The 23,934-nt window shown below is 48.8% G+C and overlaps 1 protein-coding gene across 1 annotated transcript in view; it reads right to left on the reverse strand.

Annotated features, from left to right (window-relative positions):
- SNTB1 (syntrophin beta 1) overlaps positions 1-23,731 on the reverse strand; it is a 160,412-nt gene extending 136,681 nt beyond the window's left edge. Inside the window, exon 1 of the mRNA XM_015412026.1 lies at positions 22,967-23,731. Within this exon, the coding sequence (XP_015267512.1) occupies positions 22,967-23,621 (655 nt within the window). The 5' untranslated portion in view covers positions 23,622-23,731. The remainder of the gene's footprint in view (positions 1-22,966) is intronic.
- Between the last annotated feature and the right edge of the window lie 203 nt (positions 23,732-23,934).

Below are 23,934 nucleotides of genomic sequence, written 5' to 3' on the forward strand. Positions count from 1 at the left end.
CCAACAAATTTCCCCAAGGTATAAACTTTTGTGACTGAAAGTTAACTTTGTCAGATACAAGACAGAATACATCAACCCTTATATCCAGGTCAGAAGCTGGGATGGATCTTACAAACAAGGGCTAGTTAGAGTCAGGACACAACGGTACAATGCAAAACATAATCAGCTTCCTTAGAGCCAAGAGATATGCATGGAGGGGAGAAATGCAGAAAATTATCATCTGTAATGAGATAAGCTTTAAAGGGAGATTACAACGTGCAATTGATTCATTAACAAGTTCGGGACAATGGCCCTCCCAGGGCCGAACAAGGATCCTTACCTCATTACAGAAGCCAATTTGCTGCATTTCCCACCTTTGTGCATGTCTCTTAGCTCTAATCAAGCTGACTACCTTTCACAATGTACCTCTGCATCTTGTCTCCAAACTGGCCCTCCCGCCTCCTGACATGGATATAAGGGCTGATGGGTCTTCATTCTCTTTTGTATCTGATGAACAGACAGCTCATACCCTGGACTTTTTGTAGTTAGAGGCACTGAATTACGCTGTATCTTCGCTTTATGTTCTGTACATTATATTAAAATCAATAAAGATGATTTTTAAAAAAATTGTTCTATTAATACAGACTAACATGGGTACTCACCTGACACTTTGAAGTGGTGACTGCAGATTGCTAATATTTTCATTTTACCCTAGGCACCAGAGAACAACAATTATTTATTTATTTAGCTATTCCAGGGAAAACTCTATGGTTTTCCCTCGAATGATTGTAGCTCTGCCCCAATGCGATGATGTCACTTCCGGCAGGGTCCTGGACTTCCACCGCTAAAGCCAAGGTAAGACTTGGCAACCCTATATTCTGAGCATTTTGTAATGATGGCCACAAGCATAGACAGCTTTAAAGGGGGATTAGATAGATTCATGGAGGATAGCTCTATCAGTGGCTACCAGCCAAGGTGACTCAAGGCAGCCTCTACATTCAGAAGCAGTCAACCTCTGAATCCTAGAGCCAGGAGGCAACATCAGGGGAAGGCGTTGGCCTCTGTGCCCTGCTACTGGCCCTCCAGAGGAACCGGATGTGTGAGACAGGATGCTGAACTAGATGGTCTGATGCAGCAGGACTCTACTTATGTTCTTATATATTCCTGTGATTCTCAGGATCTAGGGCTATGTCTGCCTCTGAGGCCGAAAAATTGCTACAAGATGACCTTTGCCCCATTATGGCATAAGAATTGCCTCTGGTAGCCGGCCTTCTCTAACCAGTAACAACTTTCCAATGTCTTAGGCAGAATTATTTCCCTGCCCTGCTAACTTAGAAGATCCTTGTAGGAAAGAAAATACAGATATCAAATATTTATAGAGCATCTGACAAGACTGGCCAGGATCCAGACCAGAAGCCTCCTGGGCCATGTTTGTCTTACAGCAAGTTTCTCAGTGCTAATATTCAAGACCGGATATTCATACGGAAAGACTGCCTTGTGAAAGCGCTTCTCAAAATACTTGAGCACACGATAACTTGTGATGTTTCCACACATGGTTAGTGAGATGGTCGCTCTACCCTTGCCCCTTTGTTTTGGTTTTCTAACAGTGGTTTTCTGACAGTGCAGACTGCTCACAGACCTCATCTCTTTGGTGGGCATTTGCCTGGTTTCCTTTGTCAGTGCACTGAAAGCCCACCAGCCTGTATATGAGCGTGAACATTCACTTTCCCTTTAAGAACCAACTCAAACTGCTTTTAACCCAGTGTCCACAAGGGAGAATGAACTTTTACCGCAGCAGGCTTTTTCCAAGTATTTGTTTCTCAATGCAGTTTCACAATTTTGCAAGCACTTTTTTGGGGGGGAGAGAAAAAAATCAACTTCCAAGTCCTATTACAAACTTTATAGCATTCCCAGTAGCTAGGTACTTGGTTACCGTTGGTCAACTCCATTCTATCTATTTTCTCATGCAGCACAAAACAGATGTCTAATTACAGGGGTTGGCCAGCAGACAGCCCACAAACCACATACAAGGGCGTAAGAAACTTTTATGTGGCACAATTACAGCCTGTATGAATCAGAGTCAAAATCCCTCACACAACTGCCCGGATTCTAGGCCACATGGTTGCATTCAATGAGAATTATTAGCCCTAAATAATTTTACTGGGAAGCAAGCCCCGCTCAATTCAACAGGATCTGCTAGTAAATATGAGTTAAATGTCTTAAAAATTAAGGCTTCCAGTAAAAGCAATTCAAATCCCGCTGATTTCAGCTAACCTGAATCCAGACGCGATGGAGGTGACGCAGCCTGGTAGAGTGGAGATTCTAGCAGAGATTGCACTGTCCATTATGGGTGAGGTAGGGCAGGGGCGTAGCCAGAAAATTTGGGTTGGTGGGGCGCTGGGAAATCCGGGGGGGTGGGGCGGGGGAGCAGGGGAGAGAGAGAGAGAGAGACACCCTGTTGGCAGGCAGGTGAGGAAAAGAATAATCTTTCCTTACCTGCTGGCACAGCTCACACAGCAGGAGTTGAGGGGGCATGAGCCACGCGTGAGAGGGCACCACCCCTAAATGCCCCGCCATGGCTACAGGCCTGGGGTAGGGTTGAATTTCATAACCTGAGGAAAGAGCCCTTAAAGGTATTAGCGGATCCTGAATGTTTGCTAAACTTGTAGTGTCACAAAAAGAATACTACCTTTGGAGCACAGATGATCTCCTGACTCAAAAACTTAAGCAAGCAGGCTTTCGTTGCACACGCACAATGCACACATAACAGAGAACACGTTTGTTTGTGCGCGTGTGTGTGAAGTGCCATCAAGTCCCTTCTGACCTATGGCGACCCTATGATTTAACATTCTCCCAAATGTCCTGTGGTTAACAGCCTTGCTCAGGTCCTGAGGGCCGTGGCTTCTTCTTTGACTGAGTCAAATAATCCATCTCCTGTTGGGTCTTCCTCTTTTCCTGCTGCCTTCAGCTTTTCCAAGCATTATCGTCTTTTCCAGTGACTCTTGTCTTCTCATAATGTGTTCAAAGTATGATAGCCTCACTTTAGTCATTTTAGCTTCTAGGGAGAGTTCAGGATCGATTTGATCTAGAAATACGGAACATGATTCAGCCGCAAACCATCTCCTCAAACCATCTCAAACCCTTCTTCTCCTAACCACAATTCACAAGACAAATACCCCAGAGAAGCCCCATTACAGAGGATTTCCGTGTGCTAGCCCTTTCACACTCATTAGCTCAGCAGTTATTACAACAGCCCTGTGTGGTGGGCCTTAATTTAAAGCCTGTATCGCCTACAAGGAGCTAAGATTGTAATTTGCTTGAGAACACAGCGGAGCACCGTGCTGGCAAGTTCCTTTACAACCAGCTACAAACGGGCTATGAGGACTGCAGCGTAGGAAATCAAAGGGTGGATTTAAGGGGGGGGGAAATGTGTTGTGGCAATTTGCCATTCACCTCTCACACTTTAGTAAAGAAGCAGTTCTAAAGATAGACGGCATTAATATAGAATATCAACGATCTTGTGAAGTGGTAATGCAAAATGAACACTCGCATGTTGAGAGATGCTAAAAATTTTAAAACCCCTGGGATTGTTCATTTCATTGCATACTACGCCTTACCATCTTCTTTACCACTGTTTCAAGAAGCTGGCAAGCACTGCCAAAAAAGAATGCTTCTCGGAACTTATACAGATCCGTATCAGCGAAACTGTTAAGTCGCTCGCTTAACAAAGTAGTCAGAGAGTGATTCAGCAAAGATTCAGCTTTATTCCACAACTCGAACAGAACTCCAACACGGATCAACATCTGATAGCCAGAACAGCTTTTACATTGCAGCTGTCCTGCTTTTAAACTCTCCCGGCTAATGTAGCCACGCCTACTGTACAATTACCAACCAATAAGGTTGCATATATAAGGACCAATCACAGACATTCCCGCTCAGGGAGCTTGTTGATAGTGATTGGTTAGGTGCTTCCTGGGCTAGCAATGTGATTGGATGTATTTGGATCCTAGCCCTGGACGAAGCTTAACATAGCATTTCAATTAGATGTTTTCATCACACATTATGCATTCAATGGCAGCTTATTGAATACATTACAGAAACTATCCAGACAATGAATGACATATCTTGACATTCCTAATCTAATCAACGGAAGATCAGTCAAAAGGAAATTGTTCAAAGCTCTTCAGCACAATTAGTTGGCAGGAAAGCCTATCAATGATTTCCAAGTGTTTTCTTTTCCCCATTACATTTTAATTTCATATTTAAGAAGAGTTTAGAAGATATAAAACGGGGCATACTAGCAATGGAGCACACACTTTGCAGGCGGAGGATCCCAAATTCAGTCTCTTCTATTAAAATCATCTCAGAGCCAAACTAGAAGTTCAGGTTTTCAAAACGTTGGGCCCAGGTTTCTGGAGTATTCTGTGCATGCAGAGCAGCAAAAACAGGGAAACAAATGTGCTGTTTCTGCATGGAAAAAAAGCTTGGGAGGAGGAGGTAGGAATCCTTCCTCCCCCAGCAGCAGCCTTCCAAGTCCATTTGGACTCACTTTATTTTAAAAAAAATATTCCCCACAGCAGCTGGGTGGCTGCAGGGAACCCAAGCTGTGTCCAGGAAATCTCAACCCAAATCTTTCAAAACTCAGACATCTAGTTTGGCCCTCAGGCAGCAGAGCTGGTGAAGGCCTCTGCCTGAGGCCTTTGAAAACCAGTCAAAGTTGGGCTGCCAAGTGGGGGCAGGTAAACCCCTGCTTTGGAGGCCCAATTTCCACCGCCACGGAATCGGGGGCGTGGCCATGTTGGGGGCGTGGCCCCGATCGTCAGAGGGAAAACTATGGTTTTCCCTCCGGCGATAGGGGCCACGCCCTCAACGTGATCAACGTCGCGCGTCACTTCTGGTGACGTGCTGGCGGCGCGCGCGCACGCACAACAAGGGACAGCTCCCGGAGCGCGACGAGGCTCCCCCACCGGTGAGTAAAATTCACTTGGCAACCCTAAGTCAAAGGGAGCCGTTCTGGCCTCACTCATGCTAAGGCAGTGTGCAGAAGGGGACCGACACACTGTTCTACAGGCCAGGCCAGGATAATACTCTCATTCTGATTTAGGGTTGCCAGCTCCAGGTTGGGAAATTCCTGGACATTTGGGAATGGACCTTGGGAGAAGAAGGAGTTCAGGGAGGGGATGGAGCCCAGCAGGGATGTGTTGTCACTCTAGGACTTCTATTTTCCCTAGACTCCATAGAGTCTGCCCTCTGAAGCTGCCATTTACTCCAAGAGAACTGATCTCTGTAGTTTGGAGATGAGTTGTAATTTCTCCCAAAACACCATGGTATACCATAAGATTTTGCCCAGTTACACTGCCACTTCCTCCAGGAGAATTGATCTACGTAGCCTAGAAATCAGTTGTAATTTCTCCTAGACATCACAGTATACCATAGCGCAGGGCTTTTTTTGTAGAAAAAGCCCAGCAGGAACTCATTAGCATAATAGGCCACACCCAACAGCAGAAACTCATTAGCCTATTATGCCACACCCCTGACAGAGCAGCTCATTAGCATATTAGGCCACACCCCCATATTACCAGAAGTGTGGCCATCCAGCCACACCCACCTTTTGCTTCTTATTCTGTTTACCTTGTTTGTTGTCAAAACCAAGGGCTTTTTTTGTAGCAGGAACTCCTTTGCATGTTAGGCCACACACCCTTAATGTAGCCAATCCTGATGAGTTTCAGCTGTTGGGTGTGGCCTATTATGCTAATGAGTTCCTGCTGGGCGTGGCCAACTCAGGAGCCAGCCGGAACTCCGTTCCTGTGAGTTCCTGCCCAAAAATAGCCCTGCCATAGCCCCTCTAAGCTGAGTTAGTGTGTGCTAGCTCACAGTTTTTTAGCCTCTGGCTCACACATTTTTGTCTTAGCTCAGGGAGGATGGCTCCAGGGCAAACTAATTGATGCTGTAGCCAAATCGCTCGCTCACAACTTTAATGCCAGTAGCTCACAAAGTAGAATTCTTGCTCACAAGACTCCACAGCTTAGAGGGAACATCGCCATAGAGTCCACCCTCCACCAGGAGAACTGGCCTCTGTAGTCTGGAGATCAGTTTTAATTCCTGAAGATCTTCAGGCCCCACCTGGAGGCTGGCAACCCTGTTCAAGTATGTACTGTCTGCACATGGCTACTTCCACCACACAATCCACTGTTTGTGCAAACCAGCTCTCGGAAAAGGAAGCCAATTCCCTTCATTCAGCTTCCTGGAAATTTTAAATGGCAGTTGTTTATGTTGCGCTGAGAGGAAATACAGAGATGTTTCACAGCTTGACTGTTCACGTCCCATATCGCCAAACAAAAAAACCCTAGAAAATGTGCATGAAGGACCCATCCTCAGACGAAACAGGATATCATTATCTCCCTTGAGTAATTTTTTCCCATCTGGCAACAAAGGAACAACCCTTCCCTTAATAAAAGAACCAAAACCCTCCTTTATTTACTAAATGCCTAAAACCAAGCAAGGCCAATGGCCATCAGAGAATTTCTGTAAATGTTCACTGGATGGATAACTCAGTATCTTGAGGCCCAAAGACAGCTAGCAGCAGAGGCCTGGGGAATGACTTAGAAGTCATCTTATAAGGAAATACTTCGGCCATGTAAACAACACTACTAGGCATTCTTAGCTGTGCGGGGCCCTCACGGCGCAGCCCTAAGCTGGACAAACACAGCGTAGAGATCTAAATTCCATTCCAACATACCGTCTGTGTTTTTCTCTTTCCAGTTCCTTTTTACCACTGCCAGTTCTTGAAAGTTTCATGAATGCTTTATTAATAATTTGGGTTTTTTAAAAACGTTTCATGTAGTGTTCAACAAGACACACAGTCAAGGCAATCACACCAGTATAACTGACCCCCTTTCATTTCTACACAGTAACTATACTGATCCCCCTCAAAGGAAATGATTTCTCCATCTTGTTGTTATCGGTGGTGGAAAGTGACGTCAAGTCACAACCGTCTTGTGGCGACCCCTGTAGGACTTTCAAGGGAAGAAACGTTCAGAGGTGGTTTGCCATTGCCTGCCTCTGCGTAGCAACCCTGGACTTCCTTGATGGTCTCTCATCCAAATGCTAACCAGGGCTGACCCTGCTTAGCTTCCAAGATCTGATGAAGGCAGGTCAGCCTGGACCATCCAGGTCATAGCCTGGGAACACTATGCATCCTAAGGGAAGAGCATCTTGCCCAACTTCTGCAGACCATACCACCCACAATGGCGAAGGGAGACGAGTTTTCATACACAAGATTGGGGGGGGGGCATATCTTTCCTCCCATCACTTTCCGGCTACTGCAACAGATGATTGACAAAGATGTGTAAGGAGGAGACCTAATAATATTTTTTTGTGGATTTATTTGCAAGTCTAATGATCCTCAGGTCTGAAAATTAAAACATGCCGTTGAACAATAAAATATTACATTTTTAAAGGCACCAGAGTGATCAGGGGAGAGGCCAACTGTGGTGAACAGCAGAACTGTTAAGTCGTGCACTTAACAAAGAGTCGGAGAGTGATTCAGCAAGAATGCGGTTTATTCTTCAGCTCAGTTACTTCTCCGGTACGGTACAACAATCGCCAGCCAGAACCCATTCAAATAAATACACTGGCTTGTCGATATTTAAACACTCCCGGCTATTGTAGCCACACCCACTGTACAATAAGGCAACCTATGAGGTTGAAGCAATAAGGACCAATCAGAAGCGCTCCCGCTTTGCAATGTGATTGGTTAACATATTCTGGGCTAGGGCTCCTATTGGTTACATTAGGATCCTAGCCCAGGGCGAAGCTTAACATGGCATCTCAATGGCACAGTTCACATAGCAGTTCTATACACACTTCAATACATAACAAATCCCTCCCCCCTAAGCAAAAACACTATGTACAATCATAATCGCTTAGGTACAATGGCGCTCTGCGCGATCTCTGAGACCTGCGTAGCTGTACAGGTTCAGGGCACCTTTCATTCTGGGGAGTATTGTACGACTCTGGGCCCTCAGAGTCAGGAGCACTTCCACCACTAGCAATGGGTCTTTGAGCAGGGGGCTGCCCTGACTCTAAATGCCTGGTGGGTGTCCACAGTGTTGAATTTTTGGGATTCCGGGTGGATGAGTTCGGGGTCCACCAAAATACAGTTTGCTAAATGGAAATTACAGTCACCGTATACATTGGGTTTTAACCGACATGCAGAGAAAAATTATGCAGGAAGCGGCACTTTGGGGCTGATTCGCATTTAGCAGCACAAGCACAGGCACTCAGCAGCTTCTCTCGACGCCACTTCATTAACAAGCTCTACGTGAGCAAGGGCATCATGAGCCTGGCCTGGAAGAGAGGGTGGGTGGTGGTTGGTTCTATCCAGGGCTTTTTTTGTAGAAAAAGACCAGCAGGGACTCATTAGCATAATAAGCCACACCCAGCAGCAGAAACTCATTAGCATATTAGGCTGCACCCCCATGTTACTAGAAGTGTGGTCATCCAGCCACACTCACCTTTTGCTTGTTATTCTGTTTACCTTGTCTGTTGTCAAAACCCAGGGCCTTTTTTGTAGCAAGAACTCCTTTGCATGTTAGGCCACACACCCTTAATGTAGCCAATCCCAATGAGTTCCTGCTGTTGGGTGTGGCCTATTATGCTAATGAGTTCCTGCTGGGCGTGGCCAACTTGGGAGCCAGCCGGAACTCCGTTCCTGTGTGTTCCTGCCCCAAAATAGCCCTGGTTCTATCACTGGCCCTGCCCACATTGTTACAAAGTAGTGGGATAGAAGTGCCACACTAGGGTTGCTAGACCCCCCAGTGGAGGTGGGGGTTCCCCGCTGACAAGCCCCACCATCAATCACTTGGCCAGCAGGGGGAACTTGCCCCGAAAAAGAGGGATATCCTGCCAGCGTGCACCAACATCACTGCTCACGTGACCTGAAGTCATCGTGTCAGGGACGATGCTCTGGTATTTGGGCAAAAACTCTATGGTGAAAGCCAAATTTACCACAGAGTTTTTGCCCAAATACCAGAGCGTCACCCCCAACATGATGTCACTTCCGGGTCACATAGGCAGTGACGCAGGCATGTCACTACATGTCGGCGGGGTCTCCCTCCTGCTCCCGGTAAATCCCCCCCCAACCCCCCGCCTGTTTCCAGGAGGGACAAAGCTGCTCCAAAGCTGCCACTAAACAGAAATGATCCCTTAAATCTCACAGATTAAGGATAATAACAACTTTGGAGCCGTAAGGATTTCGGGTGCTTCTAAAACACAATGCCATCCCACTCTTGGTAACAGAGACGATCAGCCAGGGAGAGAAAGAGACTGAAGTAGTATGGGAGCAGGGGTCATTTGGGGGGGGGGACGCGGGGGGACGCCATCCCCCCGGGTGAGGTGCGGGAGGGCGGGGCCTGGAGCTCCCTGCTGGTGCCCGCTGGAGGTCGCCGCCGGCTGTGGGGAGTACACACTTCCGGTGATGTCAGGGGGTGTGGCATATGCTAATGAGTTATGCTAATGAGTCCCCCTAGCTCTTTTTCTACGAAATGACCCCTGTATGGGAGGAACCCTTTGGGCATCTCCACAGACATTACTGCACTTTACAGTGCTGACATTTGTCAAATGCTTCAAATGTATGGAGGAAGCAGGATACACAGTTGTAAAATAATTAAACAGAGGCTTCTGTGCATGGGAAACGTAATTCATTTGAGGAACACACAGGGGCAGCCTTAGGCATAGGGCGTCTGGGGCAGCTGCCCTGGGGGCCACTACCTGCTCCCCCCAACCCCACCGCTGCTCTAAAGCCTTTCAGCCATGCCATCAGTTGTGGGGGGTGGGGGGGAAGGCACCCCGCTGGTTGGCCAAACTCCTCAGCCCCGTGGGGCTGAAGGGCTTCAGGGCAGCACTGGAGTGAGGGCAGCTAGCTAGACAGGGAAGCCCCAGACGACTGGCTAGACAGGTAGGCCGGGGTGCGGGCTCTTTCTCCTTCCATTCTTCCCTCGGAGGTCCCCCGGGGACCATGTCATTCCCTCATACTGATTGCTGACAGCACCAGCAGACCAACAGCCATAAAATGGCTGCTGCAGGAGGCGGAGTCAGCTACAGAATGGCTGCCACAGTTTACCTTGAGTAACCCAGTGAGCCTCCTTTCGCTGTGCTGGCGCCATTTCAAAACTCCGCACTGCCAATCCAATCTCCATTGGCCAATCAGAAGCCTTGTTGGGAAAAGCCCCGCCTGGCCACACCCATTTTCTAAAAGCACATGGTGGGTACCAGAAAAGATGTTAGTGGGGACACCAAGGCACCCATGGGTACCACATGGGGGACCCCTGGACTAACAAGACCAGTGTGAGCGCCACAGCCCAAAGGCTGAGAAGTACCTGAGGCAGGTGGGATGGGGAAGACCACAGAGACAGCCTAGCCAAAGCAGCCTCCCCCTGCAACTCTGCCCAGTCTGAGGGAATAGTGGCTCTAAAAGTCTGACAGTGAGCAGTAGAACTGCGATAGTCTCCTTGGCGTCACTTGACTCCCAAGCACAAAGCATTCTGGGCCGAGGTGCCCCAGTTCTGCCCTCTGCCAGAAGCTCCCGCCACACAGGGCTTTGGCACCACAGGCGTTTAGCAAAGCAGCTATTCCCTCTGACTTGCAGTGGATTCCTTCTGGCCTCTACAAGTTCGCTACACGGCATACTCTCCAGCACGGAGAAGGAGAAAGAGCCTCTTGTCAAAACACCTAATCTTTGGCTCCCATAGGAAACAAAACTGCCATTCAGAGAGCTCAAAGGCTACAACATGTCCGGGCTGGTTTGTGATTGTTGCAGCTGTGGAAAAGTACTTAAGAAAACAGCGTTTGCTCACGTCAGTCATCAACTTAACAGCAAAGGCCAAACTCACTCCAAGGTTACACCCACATACCCCGTTTATCCTCATGGACTATACAGGAATTTGGCCACTGAAGCCATTCCCTTCGCATTCTCTGATAGGGCAGAAACCCCTACAAGACTGCCAGAGGAGGCAATCCTAACAGTTCTATGCAGAAGTCAGTCCCATTTTGACCAATGGGACCTACACGCCCACAAAAGTGTTTTTAGGACTGCAGCCAGAAGGATACAGCAGCTAATCAGATCATAGTGGTAAAGTACAGTGTATGGGAACATCCAAATGTGTGGTTTTAAATTATGTGCTGTGCTTTAAAAAAAACAACCCTACACACATTTTAATCTGTGTGTTGTTTTTTGGTGGGTTTCCCCCCGTACTTTTCATTGTGGTGGTGGAAGGTGCTGTCAAATCACAACCAATTTGAAAGAGAAGAAGAGGAGGAGGAGGAGGAGGAGGAGGAGATTCGATTTATACCCCTTCACTCAGAGTCTCAGAGCAGCTTACAAACTCCTTTCCCTTCCCCTCCCCACAACAGACACCCTGTGAGGTAGGTGGGGCTGAGAGAGCTCTGACAGAAACTGCTCTTTCAAGGACAGCTCTGACAGAAATATGGCTTGCCCAAGGCCATCCAGCCAGGTGCAAGTGGAGGAGTGGGGGAATCAAACCCGGTTCTCCCAGATTAGAGTCCACGCACTTAACCACTACACCAAACTGGCTCTCTTATAGTGACCCCATACGGTTTTCAAGGCAAGAGACATTCAGAGGTGGTTTGTCATTGCCTGCCTCTGCATAGCAACCCTGGTATCCCTTGGTGGTCTCCCATCCCAATACTAACCAGGGCCAACGCTACTTAGCTTCCAAGATCTGAAGAGATTGGTCTAGCCTGGGCCAACCAGGTCAGGTTTTAACCTGTCCATTTTTTAGAAAAACCTAGTTAATTGGGCTGTTATGCTTTGTGTCCTTGAAACCTTATGTTGCTAGCCATCAGCCATCTTCAGTCTGAGGCAATGTGGTGGTGGCAGCAGCAGGTGCCGTCAAGTCACAGCTGACATATGGTGACCCTGTAGGGTTTCCAAGGCAAGAGATGTTCAGAGATGGTCTGCCGTTGCTTGCCTCTGTAGTGACCCTGGTATTCCTTGGAGGTCTCCCATCTGTATACTAGCCAGGGCCGACCCTGCTTAGCTTCCTGGATCAGGCTAGCCTGGGCTATCTGAGGCGATCAGATGGAATATAAACCTTTCAAGTGAGTGAATGAACGAAAAGTCAGCTAGATGGTTTTTACAGGGTTTCAGACTGCTGTGATCACTTTCCACAAAGGTTGCCAACTGGCCTGGGGTGGGGGGGAATCTCCCGTCCCTTTTAATAGAGGCTTAATGGGTAGAAATGGGCGGCTGCAGCTTCTCACGGCATGGAAATAAACAAAGCCGCCTGGTAAACAACATCCCATTAAAAAGGGCAAGAGTCCGGTGGCGCCTGAAAGGCTAACAAAATATGTGGCAGGGTAGGAGCTTTCGTGAGTCACCGCTCACTTCTTCAGTGGTCTGAAGAAGTGAGCAGTGACTCACGAAAGCTCCTACCCTGCCACATATTTTGTTAGCCTTTCAGGTGCGACTGGACTCTTGCTCTTTTCTGCGGCTACAGACAGACTCACAGGGCTACCCGTCTTGATCAACATCCCATTAAGCCTCTATTAAAGGGGAAGGACATTTGTTCGTCCAGGCAGCTGACAACCCTCCTCCTTTCCACTGGGAAGAAATATAAAGTGCACTGGCACACATAGCTATTTGATTCACTTATACCCCACCTCTTCCCCCAGTGGGATCCCAAAGCAGCTTACATCATTCTCCTCTCAATCCATTTGACCCCCCCACACACAACAACCCTGTGGGGTAGGTTAGGCTGAGAGAGTGTGACTGGCCCAAGGTCACCCAGCGAGCTTCCATGGCACAAGTGGGGATTTGAGCCTGGGTCTCCCAAGATACTAGTCCGACACTTTTATACACTACACCACACTGGCTCTCAGTGAGGTTGTCACTAGACTGAGACTGACTAAATGCAACGACTCTGTACGCTTTTTTTTAATGTCTTCAGTCAATATGTATTGCTTACTCCTTCTTCCTTCCCATAGCAGACTCTCCAGAACAAGTGGTGCGTATAAATCCCATGAAAAATTATTAGTATGCAGAAATGTTGCACGTATGGATTTACCTGATCTCATCAAGTCTCAGAAGCTAAGTCAGCTCAACCCTGATTAGCACTTGGATGTGGAGACCACCAAGGAAGCTTTGGCCTGCTACGCAGGGGCAGGTAATGGCAAAAAACCTCCTCTCTTTCCTTAAAAAACCTATGGGGTCACCATAAGTCTTCTGCAAATTGACGGCATAAATTTTTTTTTACAAAATGAGACACGGCTATCGAAGGAGTTTTCAGCTAAACATTAGGAAGAACTTCCTGGCAGTTAGAGCTGTTCCTCAGTGGAACGGGCTTCCTCAGGAGGTGGTGGGCTCTCCTCCTCTGGAGGTTTTTAAGCAGAGGCTAGATGGCCATCTGACAGCAATGCTGACTCTGTGAACTTAGGCAGATCACGAGAAGGGAGGGCAGGAAGGGTTGCATCAGTGCTTAGTTCTCGTGGCCCTTTCTGACACGCCCAGGGAAATGCTGATCACCACTTTGGGATCAGGAAGCAATTGACTCCAGGCCAGTTTTGGCCAGGGATTCTGGACGGGGTTTTTTTGTTTTTTTGTTTTGCCATCTTCTGGGCATGGAACGGGGGCCACTGGGGGGGTGGGGGGGAGGTATTTGTGAATTTCCCACATTGTGCAGGGGGTTGGCCTAGAGGACCCTGGAGATCCCTTCCAGCTCTATGATTCTATGATCCTTAAGCTAACGTAGAATAGTAAAAATCGCCATGTATTCATCCCACACTTTCTCCAAGGACTTTATCCTCACCGGAAGTGTCTGAATCAGGTTAAGCTGAGAGGAAGTGACTCGCTGAACAACACCGAGTGAGAATTTGAATCCAGGTCTCCCTAATCTAGGACTGCTTTATCAGGGAAAATCTTCTTCACAGCCTATACATGGTCCAGTATTACAGGAACGCTGCAACTCTGAACTTTTTTTTTTTAAGTTTCCATCCCTCATTATTTTGCAGAGAACTGAAACATGACAACTGCACGTCCTCAGACAACTCAGGAACCAGGAAGCACTTTTTAAAAAACCCTTCAAAACGCATTACGTTTTCTAAGCTAGTAAAATTTAGAAGTCAACCTTACTATTTTGACAGACGGAGAAAAATTCCAAACATGCATACTTAGACCAATTCACCGAAACCCCATGCGTCTTCGGGATGGCATCACCATGCCCTGAGGTGGGGCAGCTGCCAGGGGCCGAAAGCTCCAGGTGGGTCCCGCTGCCACTGACCCCACCACCTGCCCTTTCCCAGCCCACTCACTTGGGAGTGCTTTGCTACCAATGCACCTGGCTTCACAGGCTGCCCACCATTGGCTGTTGAGGCACTCCGCATTGCTCAAACTGCCCAGCAGGGTCAGAGAAAGAGCACGCAGGGCGTGCTGAGCGTGGGAAGGCTTGTAAGTGGGCACGGGAGAGATGCACAGGTGGGGGGGCATGAGTGGGTGGGACAGGAGGCAGAAGTGGGGGGCTTGGTATGCAGAGGAAGGAAGGGGGATCCTGGATACTCTGTGCCAACCCCCCCCATTGGAACTCAGTCCTGGATGCAAATAGGATTGCAGCATAGGATTGCGGGCTTTGTGATCCTGAGTTAAGTGTGGCCTACCTTGCAGGATTGTTTTGTGCATAAAATGAGGAGTATGTACATCATCTCAAGCTTTTTCGAGGACAGGCAGCATGAAAAGTTCACAAACACTTTAAAATCAATCGAAGTTCGTCAAAACTAACTTAAGCCATATTGAACTTAATGTAACTGAAGTACACAATTAACTTTCCCCTGATTGGGACTAGTGTGCTTAAAAGGTGCTGCTCTCACAGTGGAAATTGCAGATTCATGGCATTACAAAAGAAGTATGGTATGGTTTCTGTTCTTCCAAAGTTAAATTCAAACAGGTTTTTTTGTATGCAAAAGTACACAAATCAGCTGACGAAAGCTGCAACCCTAAAGACACTTTCCTAGAACTAAGCTCCACTGAATAACATGGAATTTACATGCAGGGAGACCTGCTTAGGATTGCTCCCAAAGCCTTCCAAAGACCTACCGCAATGTCCCTTTTTGTTGTTCAGTCGCACAGTCGAGTCCGACTGTTCGCGACCCCATGGACAAGATCTCGCCAGGCCCTCCTGTTTTCCGCCGTCCTCTGAAGTTGGCTCAATTTCATGTTTGTTGCATCTATGACACTGTCTAACCATCTCATCCTTTGCCGTCCCCGTCTTCTTTGACCTTCAATCTTTCCCAGCATCAGGGTCTTCTCCAGTGAGTGCTCCCTTCTCATTTGGTGGCCAAAGTATTGGAGCTTCAGTTTCATTATCTGGCCTTCCAGGGAACAGTCAGGGTTGATTTCTTTCAGGATTGACTGATTTGATCTTCTTGCAGTCCAAGGGACTCTCAAGAGTCTTCTCCAGCTTATAGTCCAACTCTCGCAGCCATACATGACTACTGGGAATACCATTCCTTTGACTATGTGGACTTTTGTTGGCAGGGTGATGTCCCTACTTTACTAGTTATCTTTCCTACTAATTACAGTGGATCTGGGTTGTCAACTTTTTAACTATACCACTGCTCTTGTGCTTTTACTAGCTATGTGATCTGCAGAGATGAGCAGCTGATAATGTTAATATGTATGCTGAAAATCATCACCTGGTGATTTCTGCATATTAAACTGCTGTTAAAGGTATGGGGAAGACCTGGCCAGGTTTTGTTCTGATCATCTGGAAACCTAAATGGAACTGAAGCACATTTTAAGTAGCACACCTGACGACCCCATTGAAGTTCAGATCTGCAGAGAGCGGTCTGCCCAGACACTGGCTGCTCCCTGATTAAGAATTTTGTAACTGGCAGCTGACACTAGGGAAAGCTCAGTGGAAGAGACTCCGCTTGGCATGCAGAAGGTCCCAGGTTCGATCCCCGGCATCTCCAATTAAAAGGAGCAGGTAGTCGGTGACGTGAAAGACCCCTGCCTGAGACCCCAGAAAGCCAAAGCCAATCTGAGTAGGTAATACTGATCTTGATGGACCAATGATCTGCCTCAATATAAGGAAGCTTTATATATGTTCATACGTGATACTGAAAAGCTTGCAAACGGCTGTAACTGATCCAGTAAGAGACTGTGTTTTGTAACTCTGGAGGTATTCTTAATCCCCTGTTCTATTCCAAACAGGTATCCATATCTGAACAAACTCTTTTCCGAAAAACAAAGCAGGCGATTGTGGGTGGCAGCCGTCCTCACGAATGCTAGCGAACAGAAAGAGGTCAAGAGCCTCTAGTACAATGAACTTGTGTGCAAGCAAGTTATCACCAAAGGCATTTTCTCTCTCCACAAACACAGAACAGACGCCTGTCCGTTCGTTTCCTAGAGGCTTGAAACGAACTTTGACAAAACACTGAAAAGAAGAAGAGCGGGGGGGGGGGGATCATTCTTCCTCTCAAATATAATTTCAAAACTTTTTTTTTTTTTGCCGTCAAGTCACAGATGACTTATGGCGACCCCATAGGGTTTTCAAGGTTAGAGACTTTCAGAGGTGGGTTTGCCATTGCCTGCCTCTGGCTCTGGCTGCAGTCACACACGCTAACAATCAGCTTTCAATCCACTTTCCAACTGGATTTTGATCGTTTGAACTGGCAAAATCCAGTTGAAAAGTGCATTGAAAAGTGGTTTGAAAGTGGATTATTTAGAGTGTGTGACCGCAGCCTTCTGTGTAGCAACCCCGGACGCCCTTGGCGGTATCCCTTCCAAATACTACCTAGGGCCAACCCTGAGCTTCCAAGATCTGACAAGAACAAGCTAGACTGGACTAGCCAGGTCAGGGCAAAATCTTCAGAACTTCAAAATTGGGGGGGGGGGGGGATTCCTGGTCTTCTAGGCCCGTGGTAGACAGCGCCTGTTTTCAACTCATTCGAAGTTGTTCCTCAGAGAGAATTCTTGGGGCAGGGTGCAAAAAATATGGGACCACTGTAGGCCAGGGCTGGATGGAGGGGTTTTTTTTGGGGGGGGGCTGGGCATGATATTCTCCTCCACTGCTCTGCCCCACTAAGCATGTCAGCCCCTTGACCATCCAAACATACCCTCCCGGAGGAAGAAGTGGAGTGTGACCCTTTCCCATTCCTTTAAGCCACGTCAGCACCTACGAGGAGTGTGAAAGAGTCATGCTCTGCCTCCCCCACCGCTACCCTCTTGGAAAATATGCTCGAAGGAAGCAGGACAATGTGACTCTCTTGCACGCGTTAACAGAAAAGGTGAAAACCTAAAAGGGGCACAAAAGAGTCGAAATCTGCTGCATTGCCAAAGGAAATGGGAGACTGTTGACATCAGAAGGACATCTAAGATGACCTCCAACTCCTGGCGGAGGGTTTGATTCCCCGCCTCTCCACATGCAGCTGATGGTGTGACCTTGGGTGAGTCACAAGTTCTCTCAGAGCTGTTCTCTCAAGAGCAGTTCTTGAAAAAGCTCTCTCAGCCCCACCTACCTCACAGGGTGTCTGTTGTGAGGAGGGGAAGAGAAAGGAGATTGTAAGCCGCTCTGAGACTCCGAGTGAAAGGCGGGGTATAAATCCAATCTCCTCTTCTTCTTCTTCTTATCTTGGGCTGGCTGCATTTCTGCCAGGTTGTGGCTCTGGCAGATGCCTATCCATGCCAACCCTTGACAATGGCCCTGCTGTTTTAACTTGGCTTCCTGCAGAGACTGTGTGTATGTAAACTGCTGTCAAGTTGCAGCCGATTTATGGCAAACCCCGTAGGGTTTTCAAGGCAAGAGGCGCTCAGAGGTGGTTTTCCCAGCGCCTTCTTCAGCATAGTGACCCTGAGATTCCTTGATAGTCTCCCATCCAAATACCAACCAGGGCTGACCCTGCTTAGCTTCTGAGATTTGATGAGATTGGGCACATGACAAAGCCCCGCCCCCTGCTTCCGGCTGCCCCGCTTCCGGCCCTCATTCAGCCAGGAGGAGGCAGGAGAAGAGGGAGGGTAAGTTGCTTCCTCCCTGCCTCTCCCCACCCCTGCCTGCCTGCCTGGGGTAAGGGAGGGCCTTCGCAGGGCTTCCTTGCACTCCTGCCGGCCTTGCAGGTCCACCGCCGGGCCTCTCATGGGGCTCGGCAGTGGAGCTGCAAGGCCGACGGCGGCGGCCAGGACCGTTGGGGGCGGGGTGTGTAGCCTTATGACACACTTCCGGTGATGTCAGGGGGTGTGGCCTTATGACACACTTCCGGTGATGTCAGGGGGTGTGGCATATGCTAATGAGTTATGCTAATGAGTTCCCCTAGCTCTTTTTCTACGAAACGACCCCTGCCTGGCACCAATGTTCCCTCTAAGCTGTGGAGTCTTGTGAACAAAAATTCTACTTTGTGAGCTTCTGGCATTCAACTTGTGAGCGAGTGATTTGGCTACTGCATAAGTTAGTTTGCTCTGGAGCCATCCTTCCTGAGCTAAGACAAAAATGTGTGAGCTGGAGGCTAAAAATCTGTGAGCCAGCTCACACTAACTCAGCTTAGAGGGAACACTGCCTGGCACCAGCTTTCATGAGTCAGAGTTAATGCTGTCAGATGCACAGCTATACCTCTGTGACTTCCTGCTGCATCTCACTTCATCCTGCATTATCTCACTTTATCCCGTATTAGATTTTACAAGTTGACTGTCTAGCCACAGCTGGAAGCGTCTCACCTCTGTGCTGAGTGGACTGATTACTCTTTGGATGGGATTTTGTTTTGAACCCGCCCTCTCTTTGTAAGACGCGTGACCTGCCTTCTCCGCCCTACACACTTTCTTGTTGTGTTGTTACGCATATAAATTTACACTCCCACGCACGTGATGAAGAGAGCTCTCTGTCCCAAAAGCTGATGCTGGAATAAATTTGGTTAGTCTTTAAAGTGCCGCCAACTCATGTTTTATTTCCCAGATCAAATAAGAGGCAGATCCTAGTGTTCCCTCTAAGCTGAGTTAATGTGAGCTAGCTCACAGTTTTTTAGCCTCTGGCTCACACATTTTTGTCTTGGCTCAGGAAGGAGGGTTCCAGAGCAAACTAATGTATGCAGTAGCCAAATCGCTCGCTCACAACTTTCATGCCAGTAGCTCAAAAAGTAGAATTTTTGCTCACAAGACTCCACAGCTTAGAGGGAACATTGATGGGTACAGTTTAGCTGGGCAACTTTGTCATTTACATAGAGTCTTTAATCTCTGTGACTTTGAGGTTGGGGTGTACCATTGAATTTCTGATTTCACACGACCTGCATATTCTTTTATCTCCACTTTTAAGGGACTTGTTGCCAACAACCTGGGAGGGGCATCCTTCTGCCCTAAACAGAATTTTATTACATAGAAATAGGCAACTGAAGCTTTTAATAGAGAGGTAAAAAAAAATCAGCCGGTAAATGACAAGTGACTGAAGTTGCAGGCCGTGGCTGGTTGGCTGATGCTGGAATAAAAGTCGGCTGAAGTTGAACCCGGCGAAGATGGAGGTCCTGGGCCTGAGTCGGGGTGGTCTGGGGTTGGGGCTCCCTCTCCCGACCTTCGATGGGGTGCCTTTGGTGCCAGCGCCAGAGGTTAGGAGTTTGGGAGTGCTCCTGGACTCCTCGCTAACCATGGAGGCCCAGGTGGCAGCCACTGCTAAGTCAGCTTTTTACCATCTTCGGCTGGTGCGGCAGTTGGTTCCCTTCCTCGACCGCAGTGACTTGGCCACAGTGATCCATGTGACAGTCACCTCGAGGTTAGACTACTGTAACGCTCTCTACATGGGGCTGCCTTTGTTGCAAATCTGGAAGCTGCAGCTGGTGCAGAATGCTGCGGCCAGGCTGTTGATGGGTCTTCCTAGTAGGGACCACATCTGGCCTGTTCTGAAAGCACTGCACTGGCTGCCGATAGCGTACTGGATTCGCTTCAAAGTGCTGGTTCTTACCTTTAAAGCCCTATATGGCCGGAGTCCAGCATACCTAAGGGACCGCCTTTCCCCATATGTTCCCCTGCGGGCACTACAGTCAGGGACGCAACATCTCCTGACGATGCCAGGCCCAAGAAGGCCAGGCTGGCTGCTACCAGGGCCAGAGCCCTCTCGGTGGCGGCTCCTACCTGGTGAAACGAGCTCCCGGAGGAGATCCGAGCCCTGCGGGACCTTGCACAGTTCCGCAGGGCCTGCAAGACGGAGCTCTTCCGCCAGGCGTTTGAGTAGGAGCCGCCACTCCTGTACCACCACTATCTGGCCCTGGAAGAGAGAACGACAGCGTCACGTGGAACTGATGGCACTGATTGGGTGTACCATCTTTAAGACGTCATCTTTATGGAACATCATTTCAGAACATCTAGAGCACTTAATAATGTTGTAATATTGTAGTAATGATTTTAAATGGTTTTAATGTGTTTTATGTGCTGGCTTATGCCTGTCTGTGAGCCGCCCTGAGCCCGCGTTGCGGGGAGGGAGGGCTATAAATTGAATTTATAAAATAAAGAAAGAACGGGGCAAGACATTAATTCTCCAGGCTGTTGGCAACGCTAAGGGAGACTAAATGGCACTTTTTCTCATTTAGAATGCCTCATCTGTAAACACTGTTAAAGCAGGATCAATCGATATGCTCATATTTCAGGCGTGGCAAATACGAAAGCAGAATTAAACTTATGAAAATGGCATGACTTTACTATAATCTTTTTTTTTTTTTAAGAAAAAACAGTATTCCAATATAAGGGGTGGGGACAAGTCATGAAGCTGCACAGCTAGCTCTGACCCTCTGACCCATTCCTGAAACAGATTAGGTGGCAAAGTTCTAGTGGTTAGTAAGGCGGAGGTGTGACTTTGGCTCACTTAACCCCTTCACTTTCACAGGACAGCATAAGCATCAAGTGGACTCTCCAATAAGTACCCCTGATAGTCATCACTGATGCAGATTTTTTTTTTAAAAAAAAACCCTGCCACTAATTTCACAAAATCCTTATTCCTGTTTTCCCCTGGATCTGATTTGGAAAAGCGTGCCTTGCATACAAAAGCTCATACCTTGAATAAACCTTTGTTGGTCTTAAAGGTGCCACTGAGCTCTACATTTGCTTCCCTGGATCTGTTTGCATGTGCCTGTTAGAGGCCTCCGAAGTATCCTGAACTAACACTGAAGCAGTCTTTCCTTAGCTTCTTCTGTTCCGATGCTACAGACTCTCCTCCAGATCCACATACCCCCCCCCCAAGTACTGATGATGCATTTACTTCACTATTTTCCATATTTACAGAAAACTTCCTCTACTGTAGCTCTTGTTCCAGCAGATTTTTTTTAAAAAATACACCCTGTTTTAAGTCCAGCACCCAGGTAAATTTGTCCCGGTCACTCCCTCTCTTGCGCTCTTGATTTCACATCCCAGAGTAGCCACCAGAGTGGTCAATTAAGATTGGAGGCAAGGCCAGTTGAAGGAGCTCTTAATCCTTTCCACAATGCCACCCTCTTCTGCTTACAACCAGAGTCTCCAAGCATTCTCCTCCCTTCCGCTATCGAAGGAAAGTACAGAAGAAAGAGCTGAGAGTTGAGTGGTTGAAAGGGGACAGAAACAAAGGGGCCATTCTAGATCTTGATTTGGGTGAGGGGTTAGCCCCCTGAACCTGTTTTCAGGGTTTGGATTCAGCCCAGGAATGGGTAAAAAACAACAGAGAATGCTTGGGCGCATGTATAGAGGGGCCTCTCGCCTGTGCATTAGCCACACAGCAAGATTCCTACCTCTTTAGATTAGGAAACAGGGCAGGGGGCACAGCTTCTAGTAATGTTTAAACACAGGCCAGCGTCTTCACAAGCTGGTGTGAGCACAACCTCAGCAGACCTTGTTTGTGCTTGAGTTCAACCCTTGCCAGAAGCGATAAGGGGGTTATATTAAAGCTACTGACGGATGGGCTCTCGAGCAGCTGTTATTACAGGACAGAAGTTTGTTCTGTCTCTTCAAATATACTAGAATTCGGGGGGGGGGGGTTGTTTAAGATGCAATTAAGCAGACAGATAACCGAAAGGAAGCACAACACAATGTGTAACTGACTTACGGAATTTGGTGCTCCAAGCTGAGTCTAGGGCCACTAGCTTTAAGTGGCAATAAAAGGAGACTGGACAAAGTAACTGAGGAGAGGTCTCTCAACAGGCACCAGCCCTTACTGGCTGAAAGTCAGACTTTCATGTTCAAAGACAGTGTATCTCTGAATGCCACCTGCTGGGGATGGGGACAAGAAAAGGAAGCATTGCTTTTACTTCCCACCTGTGGGCTTTCCTAGAGACATCCAGAGGCTACTGCAGAAGAGAACGCTGTGCCAGATGGACCCTTTAGTTTACTTCAATAGGAGTCTTAATCAGAGGAACACACAGCACATATTGGCAAGCGCTAGTTCCACAGCAGCAACACTTCAGACCCATCGCACCGCACAATCTCAGCCTGATGGAAGCACAGCATACTCCACACATATGCTTTGGCTGCAATCCTATGCATATTTTACTTAGCAGTCAGTCCTATGCCTCTCTGGAGTCCATTTCACACATTACAGGGGAACACCAGTTTTCATCTGCCCATTGCACGATTTCTCGCAGTAAAATCATAAAGCATGAAAGGAAAACACATGTCCAAAAACACACACACGCAGCAGCACCTGCAGTGTCATTTCCCATATGAAACACCCCTGAGTCATAGAAGACACATTCTTTCAACCTCCCCCCCCCCCCATGACAAGTGGAAGAGAGACTTCCAAGTGCATTGTCCGGTAGCTAGTACCGCCAAAGAAATCAAAGTTTCAAAGCCTGCAACGTGTAAAGGTGAGAATGCCTTTAAGCATATGCAGAGAACCCATTCCCAGCAAGCCACGAATTCAAACGAAAGTCAGGCTCCCAGAAGCGTTTTGAAGGATCCAGGCTGGAGACGACTGGGGAGGTCAACCCCCCTCCCGTTGTAAAGCAGCCCAAAGGCGCCCGACCGTCAGCCCCTTACCTTCCAGCAGGACCTCCTTGCCCGCCCTCTTGAGCGCCTGCACGGCTTCGTCGTGGGTGGCGTCCCGCAGGTCAGTCCCGTTGACGGCCAGGATGGCATCCCCGACATAGAGCGCCTGGGTCTGGTCGGCCGCCAGCCCCTTGAAGATCTTGCTGATGAGGATGGGCATCTTGTTCTCCTTGCCCCCCTTGATGCTGATGCCCAAGCCGCCCATCTCCTGCTTCAGCACCTTTACGCACCGCTTCTTGTTGGAGATGGCTTCGGGGACTTGCTCGGGCAGGTCGGTGAAAGCCGTGCGCGCCCCGCCGAGCCCCGAAACCAAGCCCGGTTTAGGGCTGCCGCCGCCCCCCGACGGGGATTCGGGAGACCCCGCGCCGGAGAGGTTGCAAGCGGCGGCGGTGGCGCCCAAGTGGGCGCCCGCGGGCGGCGCAGCGGCTGCCCCTCGGGCGCAAAAGGTCCCATTGGCGTTGCTGCCAGCGGCTGCCCCGATGCCGTTGTAGGCGGCGGCGGCCCCCTCCTCGCTGCTCAGCACCAGCGCCTCGTCGCTCAAGTTCACCAGCACTCGGTGCCACCGGTCGCGCACCAAAACTTCCAGCGCGCCGCTCCGCAGCAGCCGCCCGCCGACGCCTCCCCCTCCGGCCGCCGCTACCGCCATCTTTGGAGCATTTCTTAAAACACCATGTGATTGAGCGCAGAGACCGAGACACACACACACACTTTGGAGGGGGGGGGGACGCGCACGGAGTGGGGGGAGCGAGCGAGAGAGGGCGAGAAAAGAGAGCGGCGGACTTTTCCTCCACTCTGGGGGAGGAGGCGGAGGCGGAGGGGCGAGGGCGAGCCCCGGGGCGCTTCCCAGCCCTGCGGCGTGGCGAGGCGAGCGAATGGGAGGAGCGTCGAGCAGGAGGGAGGGAGGCAAGTAGGAACTCCGGACGAGAGGCGCGCAAGGTCGCCGCCGGACCCGGAGTTGG

This window comes from Gekko japonicus, unplaced genomic scaffold (assembly GCF_001447785.1).
Source record: "Gekko japonicus isolate JY-2015 unplaced genomic scaffold, Gekko_japonicus_V1.1 scaffold906, whole genome shotgun sequence".
Lineage (NCBI taxonomy): Eukaryota > Metazoa > Chordata > Lepidosauria > Squamata > Gekkonidae > Gekko > Gekko japonicus.